At 39.0% G+C, this 20,638-nt stretch overlaps 1 protein-coding gene across 5 annotated transcripts in view; it reads left to right on the top strand.

The window, feature by feature from the left end:
* The window catches only part of PRDM5 (PR/SET domain 5), a 142,961-nt gene that overhangs the window by 49,083 nt on the left and 73,240 nt on the right, over window positions 1–20,638 (top strand). For 3 of the 5 annotated variants that reach the window (XM_045019972.1, XM_045019974.1, XM_045019973.1), the window contains exons 8-11: window positions 2,796–2,875; window positions 7,963–8,047; window positions 9,303–9,460; window positions 16,509–16,602. In XM_045019972.1, coding sequence (XP_044875907.1) covers window positions 2,796–2,875; window positions 7,963–8,047; window positions 9,303–9,460; window positions 16,509–16,602 — 417 coding nt within the window. Of the gene's footprint in view, window positions 1–2,795; window positions 2,876–7,962; window positions 8,048–9,302; window positions 9,461–14,412; window positions 14,500–16,508; window positions 16,603–20,638 lie in introns of all 5 variants that reach the window. The other 2 variants (XM_045019971.1, XM_045019970.1) reach the window with 1 other exon arrangement.

Here is a 20,638-nt window from a genome sequence, read left to right as displayed (position 1 = left end):
GTAGAAGGATGCCATTGGAATTGGTCTTACCTACTCCTTTCTTCCCATTGGTACTGCTCCATACATTAGAGTTTCGGCCCACTCTTGTTAAAAGTCCCCTAAGAGGATTATCTTGTGTTTTTGGAACGGATGACAGACTTTTGTCAAGGTCAAGGGTTTTATAAGCCTCATAAGAAAGGAGAATTTTAAAGATGGAAGTCCTTTCTGTTCCTGATTGGAGCTTAGAAGCTAGCAGACTGCAGCAGGAGTGAAAGCAGTTCCTGTCAGGAAAAAGATCTTAACTTTTGTCCAGGCCCTGGCAGGGGAGGAGAAGAGAGGGACAAGAGGCTTGTGCGAAGAGGAAGAGTATGAGAAGATATTGGAGATGGGAAAAGGCATAAGACAGACCTAGAAATGAGGTAAGAAGAGAGAAAATGAAAGAACAGAAGGATGACAAACACACACAAATCACTAGAAGAATAAGAAATAAGAGAGGACTTGGAGCCAGGAGAAGTGGGAAGAAAAGTAGTAAAATATGCAAAAAGAGCAAGGCAATGAGGGAAACAGAGTAAAGATATACGCAAAGGATGGGGCATGGGAGGAAACTGTATACAATGGAGTTGGGAGGGACAAGGATGGGACAAAATGGCAATAAGGCAAAATGGTTTGTAAACATATATGCTCTACAAATGGCATTGTTCTCTGCAGTCCTGGCAGGCACTGAGAACAAGGCTTGTCATACCTCAGAATTCCTAGTTCTTTTCAGCAGCAGCCTGCTGGCCTTCACCAAGTATACAGACTCGAGGAATTTGACCCCACTTGGCTATTATCTAAACATATTAGCGCACCTGCATGTTGACAGAGGCTTCTGTCTATAGTCTTGCTACATATGTAATGGAAGTCACTAAAAAGTTTATCATGCTAACTTACCAAGAGACCATGGCACAGCTCTTAGAAGAGAATAGTCTGCCTCAAGGTCCAATGATAAATTGATGGTTGGATAACTAGCTTTTAGTGCCCTCCTCTGTAAGTGAGAATTTGGCTCACAGAATGCCGTTTGTCTCTGAAATAAGTGTCGGTGAAACAAGCCCTTTTTATTTCATCCACCAATTCCTTGTGTTCAATGACTGATAAAGACCTGAATGCAGTAGAGGTTAGATGCCATCCCTAAGCACTGGCAAGGCAAGAGTGAGACTTTGACACAGTTATCCAGGCCTTTGTTGCCTCAAGATTAGGTTGACTCAGACCAATGCCCCATGATCTATGCTAGCTTCAAGTAAGATTGTTGGAGGAATTCAAGATGTCGATTTTAACTTATAAAGCTGTAAACACCTGGTTTCCTGAGAGATTGGCCCTCCCTGTGATATACTGCCACAGATGAGAACAGCAGTGGTGCTGAAACTGGAGGTCGCTCAGTAGAGGGAGCGGCAGGCAGAGCATTCTCTGTGAGATGTCCTCTGTTTTTTTGGGATAAGAGTCCAGATTAGTTAACCTTCTGAGCACACTGTAAAACCCATCTTGGTTCACTCATTGTTAAGGCTGCTGTGGATTGAGGTGGAGTATATTTATGGGGCAGTCCTTTGTCTGTGCTTACGTTGTAATTTTTAATTTATGGGCTAGGTGCCCACACCACTCATGTATTTTAAATATTTGAATGAATAAGCAGACGGGAGTGGTCTTTATTATTCTTGTTAAACTGATTTGTTTAACAATTTTCAGGGAGGATAAAGATCAGATGCAATTCAAAAGCTGATTTAATTATTTGTAAAATATTCTGAAGAAAGAAATTGGAAAAACAAATAATCAAAAGAAATGTATAGTCTTCAGGAGGACAAGTGTGGAGAAGATCAGACACTTGAATCCTGGAAAAATCTTGAGCTGGAAACCTTCTGATGTGTTAATTTCTGATCTATGCTTCACTGCTCTTCCAAGAAACACCATTTTGCCTCCTGTTTAGCTTTGTGCTCTTTCTTTTTAGTGTAGTGTAGTGTAATTCTTGGATATATGTCAGGAGATAGGTCACGTGGAACTTTGGTTATAAACAAAGAACTAAGTTTGTAGTAATTGTGCCCTGTATTTAAAACAGCTTTGTGCGGTACTAACATGAATTTGAAACCACAGTAATTAATAGACAAACCTAATTAAATGTCCTGTCACTTTTTAAATGAACTGTGAAAAAGGAAGGGAAATGCATCTGGTAGCTGACCTTTAACTGGGTTTATAGTTTTGCAAGATAGATTAGATTTGTATTCATGATGCAGTTCTATTACAAATGCTCTAAGTTAAGAAAATGTTAATGGAATTCTGTTTCTTACAGCACACCTAGCAGGGTAGAATACTTACAACTTTTAGGCCAGGCTGTCATTATAGAAAATAGAAGCTTTGGTGTTGACTTCAATATGGATCTTATTTCTTGTTGTTTCACTGATTCCAAACATTCATTCGTTAACCTGTAACATGAAGTTTTTGTGGATGATAATTGTTTTGGCTACTGAATAACAATGTTTTTTAGTTGTAACATGAAGATTGGTATTAGATGATACTTCAATTTTATCACATTCTTTTCTTAAAAAAAAGAAAAAAGAAAAAAAAAGAAACCTTTCTTGATTTACATTCCATTGGAAAAAAATAGCTTATAGGACACCTACAGAGAACTCTTGTAACCCAATACCATGAAGATGGGTTACAAATGTAAAATTTTCTGTCAGTCAAATGACCTGTGAAAAATCACACACCCAGTGGAAACATTTGGTTTCTTTCTTTGCACTTCCTTTTTAAGATGGTTCTTGTTAAGATGTATTTTGTTTCTGTTCTAGGAAATTCTAGGAAGAAGTTGATGTGCTCTGTGTGCAATAAGAAGTGTTCCTCAGCTACAAATCTTCAAGAGCATCGAAAGGTCAGTTAGATGAAAGCTGACCCACAGCAGGCTTTGACTTCACCAAGATGTAAGGCCAGGGAGCACGAGTCACTTGAGAGCTGCTGTAATACAAACTATTGGGTAGTCTTTTTCGTGGTTACAAAAGCATTGCCTTTTCTTTGATTATGAGTATTTATTTTTGTATCTACAGTAGATGAAACCAAAACTCCTGGTTTCATTCTAATGTATCTTTTTTACCAAATATAAAATTTCATGTGTGTCATGTTCACATTACCAAGCTAAAACAAAATTGTCTGCCCCCCCCCACCACTTTTTTTGTCTGCAGTTCACAAGGAGGGAAGTGAATCCAAGTGTATTTTAGCCATTAAAGTAAATCTGTGAATCTCTCTTCCTCTGCATAAAATGGAAACCAGTTTTGTCTTACCACCCTTTGTGAAAATAACATCACAGTCCTAAGAGTGTTGTATGCAATTTTTATGAGTAATTTGGTTAGTATAAAAAGTGCCACTTACCAAAAAAAACACCCAAACAAAAAAAACCATGGAGCGGCGAACCATGGCCAGCAGGAGCTGCGATCAGCCGAATCTGTGGACGCAGCAGGTAAACAAACTGGCCCGGTCCACCAGGGGGCTTACTGTGGCGGGCCATGTGCCAAAGGTTGCCAATCCCTGTATTGGATCTGTAGTGGATTGCAAAAACCACAGCCAGAACAATGATTAGATAAATAAAACAAACAGCACAGGACTCTTTCATTCGTAGATACTTATTCTTTTAAACATTCCTTTGTTATTAAAGAACAAAGCCTTGCTACTTTACACCTATTTATTGGTGTATGTCCACAAGAGAGTCACATATAGTAGAAAAAAAAACCCAAACAAAAAAAACCAAAACATTTTTGTGCATAAATTGAAATAGTGTAATCTTTAATAACCTGCACAGAAGAGTTAATATCCTGAAAATAATGGAATTAGTATAGAAATACATGGTTATGAATATGAGATTCGGAATTCATTCTATGCAAAGGAAGACCCAGCAAGATTAATTTGATAAATCTCCAAAACCCTACATTTTAATGTTTATCAGATTAACTACAAGTCTTTAATAATGTCCTAGTTATAACCTAAATCCAGTGAGGAAGTAGATGGTAACTAAGATGTTGCAAGGGGAGTGGTAATCTCTTGTACTATCTTTTTGTGATTTGCTTGCTAGTGTTAGTGTTCTCCTGTACTTTTTCTTGAAAAAGCCTTACAAATTCTACCATGCCTTCTCAAACCTAATTAAAATGTATCCTATTTTGTTTTAGCATGGTACCCACAAACCATTGCACACTAAGGTAGCCATATGACACTGTAAACCAGGAATGTCCCACTTTGTAGGCATGTCATTGTTAGGCTAATAGATAAGATCATTACTTTGTCCCAGTTGTTATAAATCCCTGCAGATCCTGCCAGCCAAAGGATCCATTGACAAGCTTTGCCTGTGACACTAATGGCAGATTGACTGACTGCCTGTTCAGCCCTAGATCCCATCAAGCTTGTCACACATGGAAAAATTACAATAGGTTAATAGGAGCAATAAGATGGAAAACAGTCGGGGAATTTGCCAAACATCTTAGATGTATGTGCACAAATGCAAGGAGTATAGGGAAGAAAGAGGTGGAACTGGCATTATTAGTTCATAAAATAAATTATGACTTAATTGGCATCACTGAGAGTGGGTGGGATAAATCTCATGACTGGAGTATTGGTAAAGAGGTGTATAGCTTGTTCAGGAAGGAGAGACAGAACAAAAAGGGAGGAGGTGTTACATTATACATCAAGAATATACACACCGGTAGGAGGGGAGAGGCAGACCCATTGAAAGTCTGTGAGTGAGGATAAAAAGGGAAAAAACAGGGCCATGTCATGGCAGGGGTCCCTTATAGACTACCAAATCAGCAGGAGGCAGTAGATGAATCATTTCTAGAACAAACAACAGAAATATCCAAAATGCAAGACCTAGTAGTTATGGGAGACTTTTCCGATAGATGTCTGGGTAGTTAAATTAATACGCCAAAACACAAAATGTCTAAGTTCTTGGAATGTATTGGGGACTACTTCCTCCACCTTCTGAAACAAGAATTTATCAGGAAGACAGCCATTTTAGACTTGATTCTGAATAAGAGGGAGGAATTGGTTGTGAATATAGAAGGCAATTTAGGTGAAAGTGATCATGACATGATAGATTTCATGACTTGAAGTAAAGGAAGGAATGAGAGCAGCAGACACACAATAGACTTAAAAAACAGACTTTAACAAACTCAGAGAACTGCTAGATAAGGTCCTATGGGAAGAAAATCTAAGGAAAAACGGAGTTCAGGAGAGCTGGCAGTTTCTCAAAGAGAGAGCATTAAAGGCACAACAGTGAACTATCCCAATGCGAAGGAATAGCGCAAACATGTAGGGATAAAATGAGAGGCTAAAGTACAAAGGAACTCACAAGGGACACAAAAGGCAACAAGATGAGGTTGTATAAATACATTAGGAGCAAGGTGAAAGATGAAGGAAAGTATAGGTCCATTAGTGGGGAAGGAGAGTTAATAACAGATGACATCACGAAGGCTGAGATGTTTAATGCCTATTTTGCTTCAGTCTTCTCTAAAAAAAAGTTAAGGGTGACCAAATACTGAACCCAATTAATATTAATAGCAAGGGGGGAGGAACTCCAGTCAGAATAAGGAAAGAACAGGTTAAAGAATATTTAGATAAATTAGATGTATACAGGTTGGCAGGGCCTGATGAAATTCATCCAAGGGCACTTAAGGAACTAGCCGAAACAGTCTCAGAACCATTAGCCATTATCCTGAAGAAATCATGGAGGATGGGTGAGGTACCAGAGGACTGGAGAAAGGCAAATGTAATACTCATCTTTAAAAAAGAAAATCCATGTTGGCTATTTACCCCCTAACTCACAGTGAGTAATACCCTTCCTCCACATGTGGTCTCACTGACCCCAGTGGAACTGGAGTGAGGTAGCTCAGTGTTAGTAAGTTTAACAGAAGCTAGTCTTTTTAAAACTAGACTCTGCAAAGTTAATCCACCTCAGGTTCACCTCCGCAAAGTTATTCAAAGGACTTTTGTCCTTTTTAATAGGCCAAATGAAGATTTCTGAGAGTGTCACTTTTTTAAATGAGGAAATATGATTTGTTGAGGGTACATAGACCTTGATCAGATAATCACAATTATAAAAATATGTCTGACTTTTTAATCCCTCTTGATCTACCCTTTTAGGGTTGTGTGTGCAACCAAATACACCTTTACCCCGCTATAATGCGACCCGGTATAACACGGGTTTGCGTATAGCGCGGTCGCAGCGGGGCTCCGGCGGCACTTTAAAGGGTCCAGGGCTCTGGCTGCTGCGGGGAGCCCCGGGCCCTTTACATCACCACTGGAGCCCTGCCGTCCCTACCCCGGGGCTGCGGCAGCGGGGCTCGCCAGCAATTTAAAGGGCCATGGCTCCCCGCAGCAGCTGGAGCCCGGAGCTCTGTAAATCGCCACCGGAGCCCTGCTGCTGCTACCCTGATATAACGGGTTTTCAGCTATAACGCGGTAGGGATTTTTGGCTCCCCACGACCGCGTATAGTGGGGTAGAGGTGTAATTAAATGAAACTGTTTCTGTGTGAAGTCATTCTTGATATAGGGAGAGGCAAAAAAGGCTTTTTTTTCTATATATAGAAATATTTCCCCCTGTTTAATTACCTACTAAGACTGCCACTTCCTTTTTAGGAGAAAAGCAAATTGTGTATAACAGAAGTTCATAAATTGAAATCAGACAGTCACATGGAATTAGAGAGCAATCTAGACTCTGATGCATTAAACAGTAGTCTACGCTAAAGAAAAACAAACACTCATCTCCTGAAATAAGATGTCTTAAATATTTGGGGAGGAGGCAGGTCTGTGGAATTATACAAATCTGAACGTGAACCCCAGAAGAAGAAAAACCAAGCTGAAAAAGAATACAATAAAACCACATGAATCAATAGGGAGCAGGGAATATGGAATTTATCTGGATAAACAAGGAATTTTTCAGTACAAATGATGTCCACTGAGGGGCATAACCTAATTTTGGATAAGAGTTTTTTGGATAAATAAGACTTTTGTCCTGTTTACATTGAACAGTATGTAAATGGAAGGGAATGGAAGCCTTGTGGAGTATTGTAACTGGTCTTTAGACAATTACAATATTTAATTTGCTTCAAAATACAGTCATTAGTGCAGCGTCAGGTCCAGGCCCTAGATGATTGCTTGGACAGATCCGTCCTGTTGGGTGCACATACACACTTGATGTCTTTGCTAGAACTCTCTAGAAAGCTTTGGCCACTGGGGCTGTGTGCATAGTATGGAATGCATTTATTAATGTAGTTGAGGGAGAAGAAGAGTAGTATTTGATATCTGGATCTTATGATTCAATACTTGAAGGCTAGCTCTTTAATTGTGGATTAAGTCATTTTATTCCTTATCTACTTTATCATTGATTAACAAAATAAAAAGGTTAGTAATCTGATATTCTTGATAATGTTGAAATATATTTTTATTTACATTGGACTCCAATAGCATTTCATGTTTGTTATGCTTTTTGAAAATTATTGCATGTGTGTTATTTTGTTAGAGAGACATGGTGGGTGAGGTAATATTTCTTACTGGATCAACTTCTGTTGGTGAGAGAGACAAACTTTCAAGCTCTTTTTGTTATTTATAAGCCCATGCTTACTGGAAATAAAGAACTGAAAATATTTTTGCAAGGTTTTCAACATTTATTTATTTTTTTGCTTCATGTTTCCATATTGATGAGTTTTAAAATGAATGTGATATTACATATTTACATAATTTTCATTCCTGTGTGTTGTCTTAGTGATAAATGTTCATTCAGAAGTATGAAGATTTGATTTTTGAGACACACTGTTGTTCAGCATGGGATAATTAAGAAAGAAATCACAATATCTCCATGAGTATTAACATAGCTACTAGCTAAGAAATAATTAGTCTGTTAGAGATGTTCTGTATATCTAAGATGTGTGATCTTGTTTGAGACACATATTTAATTATCATTAAACACTCATTTTGCAGGTTCATGAGATCTTTGAGTGTCAGGAATGTGACAAGAAATTTATTTCAGCTAACCAGCTAAAACGCCATATGATAACTCACTCAGGTAAGAAAACCCTGTGTTTTTTCATGTATAGCAGAATTGGTCCTTGAGGTATATTGCCTTATGTTATTTTTTATAGACATTTTGATGGATTCTGCAGTGTCTGGGAGCTGGTGCAAGTAAATCTGGGTGCCAGCTAATGCTCTTTGCACCAGTGGAAGGTCCAAATTTAATGGTGCAACCTCCTGCTCCTGGCAACTTCTTCAAGCTTCTCCTTCAGGCTAGGTGGGATGGGAGAGTGCAATGCTATGGGGTTTGGGGAAGAAATAACATTGCTGCTTGTTTCGTGTAGGGGTTTAGGTGTCTAGTGGTTGAATGCAAGGGGTGCAGAACTGGGATATGACCCAGACAGGGCTGTGATAAAAGGAGAGACGTTCAGATTCTCTAATGGACTCGCATTATGAGCACAGAGCTCCTAGTCGGAATAAAGCAGTTCATACTCCACCCCATGCAGTAGACCACACGTTAACATATCAGCCTGCCTGATGTTTGATGGAGCAGGTCGCTGTGACTGGCAGCATCCTGTGTCTGCAGGTCTGGCAGTATTATATGAATTGGCACTACCAGCATTTTTGATCATTGGAACCTGGCGTTTCTAGGTCTTTCATCCAGTAATTAGAAACATCAACGAACACAATGGAGGCACGAACTTGGTTCTGTCAAATACATTCAAGTTTAAACATGCAGGATTTTGTAACAGCGGAGCCTTTTAATATATCTGCTTTCTTGGTTTCAACATACTGCAATCACATTTATTTTAAAATAAGCTTTATCCAGAGGCTTTTAGGTTTTTGATGCTTTTGGATGAGACTACAGGGCTTGGGTCTGAGTCACCCATTCAAGCAGAAAGGCTTTTGCACAGCAACTTTTGGTTTTTGAAACTAATATGATATGTATATTGTTAATTAACTTTTAAAACATTTAAACTGTCATGCCCTCTTTCACATTTGTAATCTGGAAGCAGGCTTTTCCTCTTTGAAGTCATTCTCTTTTGATTTAAGCTAATTAATCAGAATTTAGTGTTAGCAATGATTATTGCAAAGAATGTGCCAATTTCTTGAGATACACCATAGCTCATCTTTTATGAAGTGACTTAACTGTCTAACATAAAGGGCATTAGATGTCTTTCTAATTGGTTTAATCTTAATTGGGTTGACTTAATTGCAAAAATCTCTCTGAGGAGATGACTGTCTCTGCCTTTCATCTTCTCCCCCTGTATAAACAGGAGATTAAATGTCCCCCCACTCATTTTCTGCAGAAAAACGCCCCTACACCTGCGAGGTTTGCAATAAGTCCTTCAAACGACTTGACCAAGTGACTGCACACAAAATAATACACAGTGAAGATAAACCTTATAAATGCAAGCTTTGTGGAAAGGGATTTGCCCACAGAAATGTTTACAAGAATCACAAGAAGGTAAAGCACTCTGCTGTTGTTGTTTACAGGTCTGCCAGCCTCAGATATGCAGCTATTTTTCTTTTAAATGGTTGATCATTAAGCTCTGGCATGCTTATAAACATGAGATTAAAGTATTGAAAAATGTATTTTCTAGTGTTCTTTGTTATAACTAAGATCTCAAGATAATAAATGAATTCCAGTAAAATACAAACACACACACAGAAATGATTCTTCTGCTAAATGCACTGAATAAATCCCCATTTTGATTTTTTTCATTTGTTTTTATATGTTATCAAGTCAAATATTTATCTGAACTAAAAGGTCTTCAGTTTTTGGCTTAAAAAAGAATCATCATATTTGAACAAAATGAGCAATAATGCCGTTGCAGTCATTCCTAATCATATTTATCAGGAGACACTTTCAAACAACATATTATTTGCATTTGGTAGTGTTAAATAATACATTACTGAAGCAGCAGAAGAAACACTACTCTGAGAATGTACACATGAAGGGATGCTCTACTTCTGTTGATTTAAGCTCAAATCTGCCTGTCCTAATTTCTGTAATGCCTGTCATTACTTTTAACCCTATGTTACATTTTCAATGGCAAGGCTACCCATGACTGCTGCTTCAGAATTACAAGACCGTAAAAAAAAATTTTCTGGCTGATTTCCTGCCCAGTCTTTGGAACCCCTTGCTTTCCCCCCTCCACTTTGATAAACTGATAGACCCATACTTATAAGGTTTTCACAGTGTGGCTCATGTTATATGCCATCTGGGAATTTGGCACAGGATCTTTGCACCATCTCTTGTACTTTCAGACATAAATCATATGAAAGTAATAATAATGTCTCTTACAGGATGAAACAGGGATGACTCCCCCCCCCCCCCTTAAAACAGAACACATGCACAAGCATGCTGAAAGACAAGGCTAGCTGCCATATATATTATGATCATAACTCACGTGTAACTTCATTTTAAAAAAAAACAGCAACCAAAAAACAAGACCTCACCAAGTGGATACAGTTTTATGAAAATTCCTGAAATACATAATCTGGGCAGCCACTTCTATCTAAAAACTAAGAAAATCTACAAATTTTGTTATGATAACCTTCATTTGATGTCCAATAAAGAGTTTTGCCTGAACAAGAACTTCAGGATCAAGCAAGAATAATGAATGAACTGCCATATCATTTTGGCCCCATACTGCAACCCTTACTTAAGTAGGTGGCTTTGCTCATGTAACTAAAGATTCAATGAGTAAACCTTGCAGGGTCGGATCATATATTTGCTGAAGATGACAGATTCTGCTAACTGAGAGAAATATGCAGACTTTATAGTTGATTATCTGGTAAATATTTTATTTAGTTTTGTCATAATTATTTCCACACTTTGCAGTAATACTTATTTCTTGAGTCTATGTGGTAGTAATGCAGAGTATCTTAGTCCCATTAGATAAAGACAATGGACAGAGAAACAAAAAAAATATAAGATCTGTACATTTAATGACACAACAGCGACAAGTCCTATCAATCCTTTCAAGTCCAAGCAACTGTCCTTCTTTAAAACACAGTAAATCCCTGTGTACATTGAACAAACAATGTGGCACAAACTGTATGATAGAAGGGGTGTTAGTCTATTTGTATGGCCATGATTTTGAGAGGACTGCACGATGCACAAGAGGCAGAGGGCTCAGTGACTTATTGACAATGTAGTTATCCCAATAAGATGGAAATTTAAAACTTCATATCATCCCACTCCATCATATATTTCATTTACGCTTTTTTTATCATATTTGTGGTTTTGTTTGTTTAAATCTCCATTCTCCTGATTGGTGTGTGTGTGTGTGTGTGTGTGTATAATCCTCTGGGAATACTGTATCTGTTTTATTTTCTTTGAGTGAAAGTAAATGTTTGCACCCAAATCGGCCAACAGTGCTTTTTCAGTTTCAGAATACTTTTACTATACTGAAGCAGCTTGGTTATAAATGTGCAGTAGGAATGATGTGTGCTATGGTTAAAAAATAGATAAACAGTATGTAATGGAAAACTGTTTTTAGTTTTGAAAAACCGTTTTGGCTTTTACACTGCATCTAGCATTATGCAACAGACTTTCATTTATAATAAGAAACAGGACGGAAGTGTTTTGCCCTCTTTGAATTTTATATGTATCATTTAGATGAAGGTTTGGGGTTTTTTTGATTAATGTATAGAGGATACTTAAGCTGGTGTTGTGTGGAAGTGTCAGAATAAAGTAGTACTTTTAAACATGGCTCAGGTTTTGGGGAGTGCTGCCCGTTGTGCAGTTTAAGACGGGGCTTTTCAAAGAAGCTGAAGAGAATTAGGTGCCCAACTCTCATGGAACTTCAGTGGGAGGTGGGAGTTAACTCACTTGGGATAAGTCTACACAGCAAAAAAAACACACCACACGGTAATGAATCTCAGAGCCTGGTCAACTGCTTTGGGCTTGTGCTATGGGGCTAAAAATAGCAGTGTTGACATTCGGGCTTGGGCTGAATCCCAGACTCTGAAACCCAACCAAGGGGGAGGGTTTTGGAGTCTGGACTCCATTCTGAGCTCAAATGTCTACACTGCTATTTTTATCTCTGTGGTTCGAGCCCTGTGAGTCTGAGCCAGTTGACCCGGGCTATGAGACCTGCTGCCATGTTGTTTCTTTTTTGGGTGGGAGTTGTTTTTGTGGTTGTACCCTGAGGCTCCTCTGAAAAGCCCAGTCTACAGAATTAAATAGGCATTTGGTATGCATAGTTCCTTTCTGTGGAAGAGGAGAGCAGTAATATTTAGGGGAAGTGAGCAGTGTTGGAATTGTGCTGGAGAGAAACCCTGTTACCTTTCATGATGGAAGGTCAGACCTGACAAAGATGGGCGTATAGTACGAATTATTTTTGTACGCAGAAATATCTGGTTTTGTTTCCCTCACCTGTTCATTGCTTGTTGACTACATGTTGCCGACATTGTTAGGGAAGAGAATGTGAAGATAAGATACGTGACCAATAAACAGTAGTAACTCAGTAGACACAAGATGCAGAAGGGCCTAGAGCTAATCCAGGGATATTCACTCAAGACAGACAGTCTCACTGATGGCACTACCATGGGGTTTCTACTAGAATAAGCAGCTGTATGCTGGGGTTAAGAATAGAATTCCACAAGACCCGTGCTAGTTAAAGCTTCCTAGGGAATGTTCCATAGCAGTATTTTCCACAGCTGCCTTGGTCTCATCACCCTCCAGAACAGAAGCCAAGCCCTTTTAGAATTCCAGTGGCTGGTTGCAACCCCCCCGGCGAAGTAAGAGTTGTAGGTGTCTTGGGTGCCACATCCTCCCTCTGTGCAGACTTTCTAACACGAGGTGCCCTATGCCGACCCAGATTCTGAATGAATCAAGTCTATAGTATATACATTTCCATGCCATGCAAAACACTAGAATGTATAAGCAATGGTTTCCTAATAAGGATAAAATTCAAATGAGGGAAATTATTTTCAAGCATCTTTGCCTATGTTGCACTTTCCTTTATTTACGTTACTGCGTGAGCTGCACTAATGCAGTAAAATGCTTACAAATATCCCCAGTGTAGATAGACCTTTTCTGTGCTGGTACACTTTCAAAAAACCTGGGTTCAGTCCTGTATCCAAATTTTCAATATATTTCAAGGCTCGGTTTGCCACTGACTTTGTAGAAAAGAGCTTTGGATAACAACTGAGCGGATTAGATACTTTTCCAAGGCCCTGATTCAGCAGTGTACTCAAGCCTGTGGATAGGGTGCTAGCCTAGGACTTGGAAGACCATGCTCAGTGTCTTGCTTTGCCACCGACCTTTTGTGCAAGTCACTCAGTCTGAATGTGCCTCAGTTCTCCATCTCTAAAAATGAGGATGATAAAACTTTCCTACCTCACAAGGGTATTGTGAGGATAGATACATTAACAATTGTGAAGCACTGTGAGGTCTGTGGATGAAAACTGCTATATATTTAGCTTTTATTTAAGCATGTGAATAGTCCTACTGAAATCAATGAAACTCACATCGTTAGTATTAGGCAGTTGCTTAAGTACCTTGCTGAATCAGAGCCTAAACTGGTAAATGCAGCCCAAGGAGTTCTATAAGGGTAATGGGCACCTTCCTTTTGACTGCAGAAACTACAGGTCTTGGTGCTTGCTGCTTCAGCTTGCTCCCAGTGGAGGTCAGCTGCATATGAAAGCAGCTGCAATCTGTTCTGTTACATTCAGATTAGGGGCAGCTCCCCATGCGGCCATCACCTGGTTGCGGGAGGAGGGGAGGGAGAGAGAAATTGGATATATGATAGTCTACGCTTGTATGATTATCTCCTGCTCAGTGTTTTTGCTACTGCATGTATATTAATCGTATCTTTTAAAATACAAAAGTTGGTGTATTGTGCACACTATATAATGTGTGTGTGTGTACTATTATACAATATTTTATATATATATAAAGTTAGATGTAATTTTGTAACAGCAACTAAAGCCTTATTAGTTGAACCTTCAAATTTCATGTGAGCACAACAAAAATACTAGGCCAGTTTTCCAATTTGGAGTCTCCTACTATAGAACCCATGTGCATTTCTAGCAAAACCCAAAGAACTCATGGTGTGGGCAAGTGAACATGTGATTGTGAGAAGTGTGTGATCATGACAATGATGAATTCATCTCAAGGTGCACTTTCACATCTATTACACATTTAGGCATTCGTCTCAACTATGAGGTTTAGAAACACAGTTGGGCTCCTATACTGTAGCTAAAAGGCCATATATGAGAGAAGCTACAAAGGGCTTTTAAGTGACAATGGAAGGGTCCTGCATCCCTAGAATTAACAAAACAGAAAAGCATTCTAGAGTAGGGTGTTTTGGAAAAAGGGAAAAAAAAAAAGTGACTTTTGCGCTCGTGAAAAGTGCCAGATTGACAGCCCTGGAGACTGAACCCTTCTATTTATCCACAGAACAGGTACAGCACAGACAGCAGCACTGCAAGCTTCCCCACAGTGTCTCATCAATATGTCTCAACCCTGTTCTGGAGGAACCACCTATTGAGGTGAGAAGGTAGTTCAGTCTCTTCATGCCCAGTCAATCCTTGGCCTCTCTGCTGAGACTGCCAATAAGGATATCAACTAATGCTAATTATGATATGAACCACTAAGAACCAGACTAAAATTATCAGTTTATTTTACATAGCTATTGGATGGTCATTCAGTGGCCTTTCTACTATATGTGACTCTCTTGTGGACATACACCAATAAATAGGTGTAAAGTAGCAAGGCTTTGTTCTTTAATAACAAAGGAATGTTTAAAAGAATAAGTATCTACGAATGAAAGAGTCCTGTGCTGTTTGTTTTATTTATCTAATCATTGTTCTGGCTGTGGTTTTTGCAATCCACTACAGATCCAATACAGGGATTGGCAACCTTTGGCACATGGCCCGCCACAGTAAGCCCCCTGGTGGACCGGGCCAGTTTGTTTACCTGCTGCGTCCACAGATTCGGCTGATCGCAGCTCCTGCTGGCCATGGTTCGCCGCTCCAGGCCAATCGGGGCTGTGGGAAGCGGTGTGGGCCGAGGGATGTGCTGGCCACTGCTTCCTGCAGCCCCTGTTGGCCTAGAGTGGCGAACCTTGGCCAGTGGGAGCTGCGATCAGCCGAACCTGCGGACGTGGCAGGTAAACAAACTGGCCCGGCCTGCCAGGGGGCTTACCCTGGCGGGCCATGTGTCAAAGGTTGCTGATCCCTACTGTAACATCTTGATATTGCTAGCCATAAGAAAGGACATTTGGGTTAAAAATGAATGAGAGTATGTGACCCAAAAGGGTTAAAGGCTGCATGTAAATAATTTTACTGCCCCTTTTTCCTCTACCACCTCCTGTTTGTGGAGTAGCTATGAAAGTCTTATGACATTAGGGATTTCCCTGCCACGAGGAGAAAATAGATTGTGTGTTTATGTACTATATTCATGTTTACCCTCAGGCTTTGAGATTCACTGTTTAATATACATAATTTTATTAACCATAATCCCTGTGTGTGATAAAACACTTCCAGTCACTCCTCTTTCCCTTGGGGCACAATAGCTTTCAATTAAGATCCTTGTGAGCTAAATGTGGTATTTAGAGACTGATTCTTTAAAACTTCCCATTATCAGAAAATTATAGGCAATTTGGTTAGATAACATATTGTACAGCTTCATTTACTGGCTATAGTGGGATAGTACTTCATTGCAATAAAAAACAGAGGAAGTTATTTGAAATTTACAGAAGTAGGATAAAAGCTGATTCTTTCACAAGCTCCAGAGATCAGCATCAGCAGCTATGAAGTTTGTTTACAAGATTCAGCCAAGCTTAGCTTTCCATCTTGTTTATGACTTTGATGTGACTATTTCAGCTATGGTGAATTTTTACTGAGGTAAGCAAGGCTCTCAATACAAATACTTCTGTCTTCTGTTTCAAATTAGCAAATGAAGCTGAGACAAGAGGATGGGGATAGGTTCTAGATTTGAAAGATTTTATTTTGCTAAATTTTAAATTGGTGTCTTGAGAATTAGCAGATCAGCAGTGGGCTAAGAGTGGACTGTAATTAACTGAGAAAATGTGCTTTTGAGGGTGCACTTTATTTTGATGACGTTATGTATTATTTGGTGAAACAGCAAATTCTAGCTTGTAGCTTTCCTTCAAAATATAGGTGTTCTCTTTGTATATGTACACACAGGCAGACACAGATGAGTGCGCGCTCTCTCTCTCTCTCTCTCTCTCTCTCTCTCTCTCTCTCTCTCACACACACTCACACACACACACACTCTCTCTCACACACACACACACTCTTTACATAACAGAATTGCAAGGATTTGTGGTGTACAGCTGTTTAATAGCTGCCAAGTTGTCTTGCAAAGTTCCACTTAAATGAAGCATGATGGTTATTTGAATCCTTTGTCACCTAGTATGCAGAACTGCCAGTATGTCTTCTCTGAATGTAGCCTGCCAGGTTAGCTACAGTTATTGTAATAACGCCTAATCGATTTCCCTGATCCTTCCCCCTGACTCATTCTCTTTCGTCTGCAGACCCACTCTGAAGAGAGACCATTCCAGTGTGAGGAATGCAAGGCTTTGTTCCGCACCCCATTCTCTCTGCAGAGACACCTACTAATACATAACAGTAAGTGCTAATTCAGAGAGGCAAAGGGCTTCATCAGTTCACATCACTGACTTGTGGGAGGAAATGCGCTGTTACATAGTACAAAATTAAAGTACGTTCTCATTCTGTCTTGCTCCCGAATACACTAAATTATGTTCAGTTATTATAAAGTTCAACCCACAAGAGCCAGGAAATTCAATAAAGTCTGAAAGTTTACCCTTGACGACTCCTGCTGCACAACATGGAGGCTACAGATAATCCAGTGTTGTTCCGAAGTCCTTTGACAAAGGACTTCTGCATCTTCCAGATGAAGTTGTTGTATTACACCCATTTATAGATGGGGAACTGAAATCCCGAGAACTGAATGACTTCTTCAAGGTCACACATGAAGTCTGTGTCAGCTTTGGGAACTCATGTTATAGCTTTTAAGTCCCTGTCCAGGCCCTTAGCCACAAACCAAGTCTTTCTGTCAGCAGCATAAATGCTAGCAGACTAGACAAGTCCCTATGTCCCCTTTGGCCTACAAGCTGTGCCCTCTTGGACCTGTATCTAGTCTTCTCAATCATTGTTAAGAGACCTTGCCTTGCTTTGAGGTTTGGGGGCAGAGGTGCCCTCTTTACCTCTTCAGCAGAAGACAGGATTTAGTCACTTATGAGAGTCTTAATTTCTTTTATATTTTGTTAAATGAGTTAATTAAAAAATACCTTTATAAAAGTATATGGAAATTTCTCACTATTTTACTCCTAAGATCACTGTAGCTTTGAAGACAGCGCTATGTTTTGGGGCAAACTTTTATTTACTATAATTTAATATACCAGTGTTTTGTACTAAGTGAATACACATTTTTGGAACAATGTTTTTTTTAAGGCTTTCAAAGCTGCTCTGATCTATTGTTTCAGTGAGTATTTAAGTTTGTAGAATCTTGTTCTCCTGATTAAAGTTATCCAGAATGCTAAAAATCTTTTTTCAATGTATATATACTCCACTGCATAAAAAACCCTTTTTAAAACACTAATTTAGGGACTGATCTAAAGCCCATTGAAATAATTGTTTTCCATTGACTTCAGTGGGCTTTGTCTCCCCTCACCTCCAAAATATCCAAAAGTAGTAATGCACTTTGAGTTACAGGCTCTTGCGAATCTCTATTTAAAATATATCTTTTGGTTTTGCAAATTCCCGGAGCTCAAAAGTATTCTTTTTGTTTTGTGCTTTAAACATCTTCGGGGGGGAAAAAGGAGAGAGCACACTTTTATCCCAAGTTTATTAAAATAAATGTTCTGGCTCCTGGCCTCAGTACCAACACTGATATATGCGTAAGGCAAACTTTTTACAGTTGTTACAACATCGCCTCTTCCTATATAGTTCTTTATAACAGAAGTGCTGACAGACCCTTAGCAAAGTGAAAGTCATCACTATCATGTACCGAGTAAGAAATAATTTAAATACAAGATAGTGGCTAAAACAAGGGTCCCTGTTGTTGTTAGAGCAGAGCTTGTGTTCCAGGTAAAGAACATTAAAACTCCAGCCCTTCTGACCTCATCTTGATATTCATTATGGCTATGGCCATGATTATGAGCCTGTCATTTATTTAATAACTCAAAAATAACTGAGAATCATAGGCAGTGTCATACTAGAGCAGACCAGACCAGTGGTCCCTCTTCCAGCATTGAACTATGTGTGCTGCTTCTGAAGAAAGAGCAAAACAAAACCAAAAAAATCCACCTACTGCTAGTTTTACAATGCTGTGTCATCGGGAAGGAATTGTGTGGGAAACTTCTTCCCCACTGAGCAGTAAATTCAGGAAAGCATGGAAAACTCAGAATTAAAGCTTAACCTCCATCATAAATTCCATCTAAAATCAATATGCAAATTGTACACTGTGTTGTTACTTTAAAAGTGGGGTACTCTGCAGGCAGTGGTATCTAGCATACTTAAACTTTTTAAAAATAATGTTAAATTAGCACAAAAATAAATATATTTTAATAAAAGAATGCCTAGAAGTGCGGTTCCACTCTGAAAAGTGGATCTATGAAAAATGGTATCATGTGTTTTGATGATGATGATGATTATTTTTGTCTTTCAAGATTCAAGATCCAGATCAAATGTGTTTTGTTTAGAGGTAAAAGACTTCCCACTGTCCAACTGCCAGCTCTGCAAATTCAATCTGGGATCTAAAAGTAAAGCTGAGTTCATCCCCATTCTTGCATATCACTGCAAGATTACTAGGTCCTTTATGCTAAATTATCAGGGTGGATTTTATTTAAATCATGATTTAAATCACTAGTCAAGAAGGCTCAATTTAATCATGGATTTCTACATAAAAATGTCAGCCAGGTCAACATGAGAAACATAAAATATTGGCTTCTATGGCTAACTCAATCGTCTTCACCTTCATTTTCCTGTTTGTTCATAAACTGGAAAAGAAAAACAAGCTTTCCTGCTTTTTCAGGTCCCAAACCATTTCTCAATTTGGAATGAATTAGTCCAAAGGAAGAAAATATTCTTTCTACTCCAGCAGAAGAAGCTACTTCTGTTAAAAGAGATTATCACTTCAACAGTCTCTGAATCCAAGTGCTTAAGTGACTTCCACCAGTTCACTGGTGTGACTTTCTTTAAAACATCATCAGCAGACACATATTTCTTGAATGGGTCACCCTTAGCTCTGAAGTGTATTATAGTTGGCATTATGGAGGGATGATTGCTGAATGTCCATGTCATAACCAACTCCTCTTCTTCAGCAGTTAAGGTTTGACCCTGGTACCGAGTATTGAGAATATTTGCAAGAAAATGAGCTGGAGATAGTGCTTGTCCCATTTGTTTTTTTAATGCTTGTAATTTAACGCTGTCACTGCATATTTCTCTTTTTAAGATCTCACTCAGTTCCAAATTCAACAGCGTCAGCAATAAAACAACTATTTCCCTGCATTTTGTTCAAGGCTACAGAAATAGGCTTGAAGATACTCAGCATGTGTTCAACATTTCTCTTAAGCCCAATGTTGAGAACTTTGGCTGTGACAGTGCTATCTATTTTTTCACGATTTTATTCACAAACAATTTTGTTCGCAAACAATTTTTTTCACAATTTTGTTCATCAGATTAGGCCAGTTCTTGATACAGTGCTCAAAACAGTCCACTACTGAATTCCATCGCACGTCTTGTGGGAGAGTTAGCTTGGTTCCTCCCACTTTTTTTCAGAGCAGCTGCTGCAAAGTGGTTGTTGTTGAAATTGCAAAATACTTCCATAACATTAGCCTTTTATTTCTGTAACAATGAAGTCTTTGGCTAGGAGGTGCATCAAATGAGCACTGCAACCGTATGTTATTATCTTGGGACTCTCTTCTAAATAATTTCTTCTCATCTTGGATATATTTGCAGCATTGTCTGTGACCAATTCATTCTCTCTCTCTCTCTCTCTCTCTCTCTCTCTCTCACACACACACACACACACACACACACACACACACACACACACACACACACACACACACACACACACACTCATTGTGGACATTGCTCCACCCATCAAGACTTAGGTTAACAATTTTACCCTGTAGACCTTTTGCACACTGCTCGATTTCTCTTTCATACACTTTATCCAACAATTTGACTGTGACATCTGCTCTGTTGGGTGGACTGTGTCCTGGTCTTAATGACTAAACCATGTTAATGAAGCGTGGGTTCTCAATCATACGGAAAGGAGAGTTTGTTCCATAAACAAACTGGGCAATTTTTTCATCAGTTACCTCTTTTTGTAATCTGCTGGTTCTTATCACAAACTTATCTGTGGTGGTTTCTGGATGATGGCGATTTTTTTTTTCTTTTTGCTACATGTGATATACTGTGGCTATGTGACATACATAATGTGACTGAAACACTATCAATGGCAGATAACTCTGAAACTATAGAAAATGATGGCGATCTTGAAGGTGGATAGTCTTCAGAATCCTGTACGTTGAGGATAAATTCTCCTAAACAAAATAAGTCAATGCAGTATTATTACCACGTTACTTATTTAGTATTGCTCATTCACTGACACTCAGTACTGGTTTAAAGGTGA

The sequence above is a fragment of the Mauremys mutica genome, chromosome 5 (genome assembly GCF_020497125.1).
Source record: "Mauremys mutica isolate MM-2020 ecotype Southern chromosome 5, ASM2049712v1, whole genome shotgun sequence".
In the NCBI taxonomy this organism is placed as follows: domain Eukaryota; kingdom Metazoa; phylum Chordata; order Testudines; family Geoemydidae; genus Mauremys; species Mauremys mutica.
The sequence above is the reverse complement of the archived record's forward strand: the minus strand, read 5'-3'. Positions and strand labels throughout refer to the sequence as shown.